Raw genomic sequence first — 2,294 nt, forward strand, 5'->3', positions numbered from 1 at the left:
GCGGGCTCTGGCTGCGGCGTGCCAACGGCCCCTGCCGGCCCGCGCCGCGTCTGCCCCCTGGGGACGCGCGCGTCTGGTAAAATGACCTCGGAAGCAGTAACTGCCGTCCCGCGCCGGGTGGCGCTTTGGGGGCGGTGCCTCACCGTCCTGCGGGCCCGGGACCGGGGGAGCGCCCTGGATCTCTAGGCCTTCTCGCCCTGGATTCCCCGCTGGTTTTCGCCGCCCTGCCTTCCCCATCTTCGGAGACCGCCCGCGAGGCCCCGGGCCTGGTCCCGGTGCTTGTGGTTTACCTGGGGCGGCGCCGCCCGCGGCCATGACTCTAGGCTCTAATCTCAGGGTCCCCAAAGCAACGGTACAGCATCACCGTGCCGGAGCGCTGTGCCGCGCTCCGGATTGTGGCTGAGCAGCGAGGACGCGGTCCCTAGGAGGCAGAGAGTGCAAGGCAGAGCGTTGTGGGAGGGGGGTGGGGTGGAGGAGGGGCGGTATAGGGAGAGTTGGGGGACCGAGCCCTCGGGATAACCACAAGGCTAGAGATCTGCCACTGAACGACCCACCGAAGCTTGGATCGGTCAACGGGACTGTAATTACAGCAGAGACCCTGGCTGTCATTCACCTTGGGGGTGAAGAAATAACTTGCTGGATAATTTGTAAATTCATACAGTTTTCTCGCAAAGATCTCTAATGCTCTGTCGTCGAAATCGGTAGAACTATAGGTCAGTTTTAGAAAAATGACTAAGTTGTCAAGGTATTGTTAGGGAAGTATTCACATTTCCTTGATGTATCTCCTTATAAGGCCACACCTTTTCCGTCTCCCATCCTAGGCCGGCCCCTGCCTTAAATGTGGAATTCCTCTGGATGAAGTTTGCACTCACTCCTCCCCTGACTTAATAATACCTATATCCCGATGATGCCCCAGATTTATACTTAACAGCTATAAGTGATCTGCCACCTGTCAAACTTTGTCATCAGCCTCATCCTGCCCCTCTGACCACCATGGCTTTCCAAGTTTTCAGCCCCCCAGACTTTTGCCTGGAAATTTACACATATCCTACTTGGGCTGATCTTCCTGTGTTTCCAGTCTCAACTCATGTCAGACAAATTTAACTCAAATAACTTCCCTGACAAATGGAACTGAAGTTTAACTGACCTGTGTTCATCTTACTACTATTTTCAATCACACTAATTAAATTTTATTTTAGTTCTACCACTTACTACATAATCTGTTTGGAGACTTATTTTCTTGTTCATTGTTCACTCTAGTAGACATTAGCTCCAGGGGCAGGGATCATGCCTGCCTTCATCCCTGTATACTGGGGTCTATCTTAGTACCTACTTGGAAGTAGTGCTGCCTAAGTGGATGTGAATGACTGCTAGAGACCTCAGTGCCTTTTCCATCTAGCTTCTGTGTATGATCACTTTTCAAAGTCTTTCATTTTTCTCTCTACCCTTTAGTTTTCAAAGGGATACCCCCCCTCCCCCATTTATTGCTTTTACAAGCCTGCAATGAACAATAGCAGTCCCTGCCTTACCCTTCCACAAATGCCCTCCCCCGCTGGAGTGCACTTGTTTGTAAATGTTATCATGCTCTATATTTTTCATTTATTTATTTTTCTTAACACTGTTGTTCATTTTTGTACAATATTTGATTTCTCACCTCAGGTGCTATTTGATGTTTCTTCATGCCGTGCACTGCTGCATACAATTACATATTTATTTGTTTCATTTGTTGTATGCTCTCCACTAAACTCCATGAAGGATTGAAATCTGTTTTAATTTCTTTCCAGGCTGCCTAAGTTTCCTTGTATCCTTTTTTGCCTTCATTTAAAATTTATTAATTAGGTTAATTTTTTAATTTATTTTACTTTTCCCTGTACTAATTTATAAGTTTCACTCTCTGATCACTTTAGATAAATTAAAACATGGACACTTATTTCCCCCGTGTCTAAAAATCTAAGATTAGTAAAGGTTATTGTCTTTCTCCTGCAGAGTCTTAGAATGCATTAACTCCATTCCCCTTCTTTTGAGATAGTCTAGTACTTTATAACTTTTCTTTGAATATCAATATGCATTCAATAACTGCTTTTTACAGTTATTTTTTAACACGCTTACCAATACTTTTACCACTTTATTTGCTTCTCTTTCTGTACTTTAGACTTCTACCTGGGATCACTATCTCTTTGCCCAAGCCTCTTACAGAGAGTTCTCCACTAGGGAACTTTTTCAATTTTTGTTAGCTTCAGCAAAACTCTTAAACTCCCCCTGGTCTGTGAAGCAGTGTTGTGGGTGACTTTTTT

The 2,294-nt window shown here is 45.9% G+C and overlaps 1 protein-coding gene across 1 annotated transcript in view; it reads right to left on the reverse strand.

Annotated features, from left to right (window-relative positions):
- Nucleotides 1–436, reverse strand: part of DUT (deoxyuridine triphosphatase) — a 13,872-nt gene extending 13,436 nt beyond the window's left edge. Inside the window, exon 1 of the mRNA XM_004687822.2 lies at nucleotides 291–436. Coding sequence (XP_004687879.2) covers nucleotides 291–315 — 25 coding nt within the window. The 5' untranslated portion in view covers nucleotides 316–436. The remainder of the gene's footprint in view (nucleotides 1–290) is intronic.
- Nucleotides 437–2,294: the final 1,858 nt, after the last annotated feature.

Source organism: Condylura cristata, unplaced genomic scaffold (genome assembly GCF_000260355.1).
Source record: "Condylura cristata isolate star-nosed mole 26May11 unplaced genomic scaffold, ConCri1.0 scaffold00023, whole genome shotgun sequence".
Classification (NCBI taxonomy): Eukaryota; Metazoa; Chordata; class Mammalia; order Eulipotyphla; family Talpidae; genus Condylura; species Condylura cristata.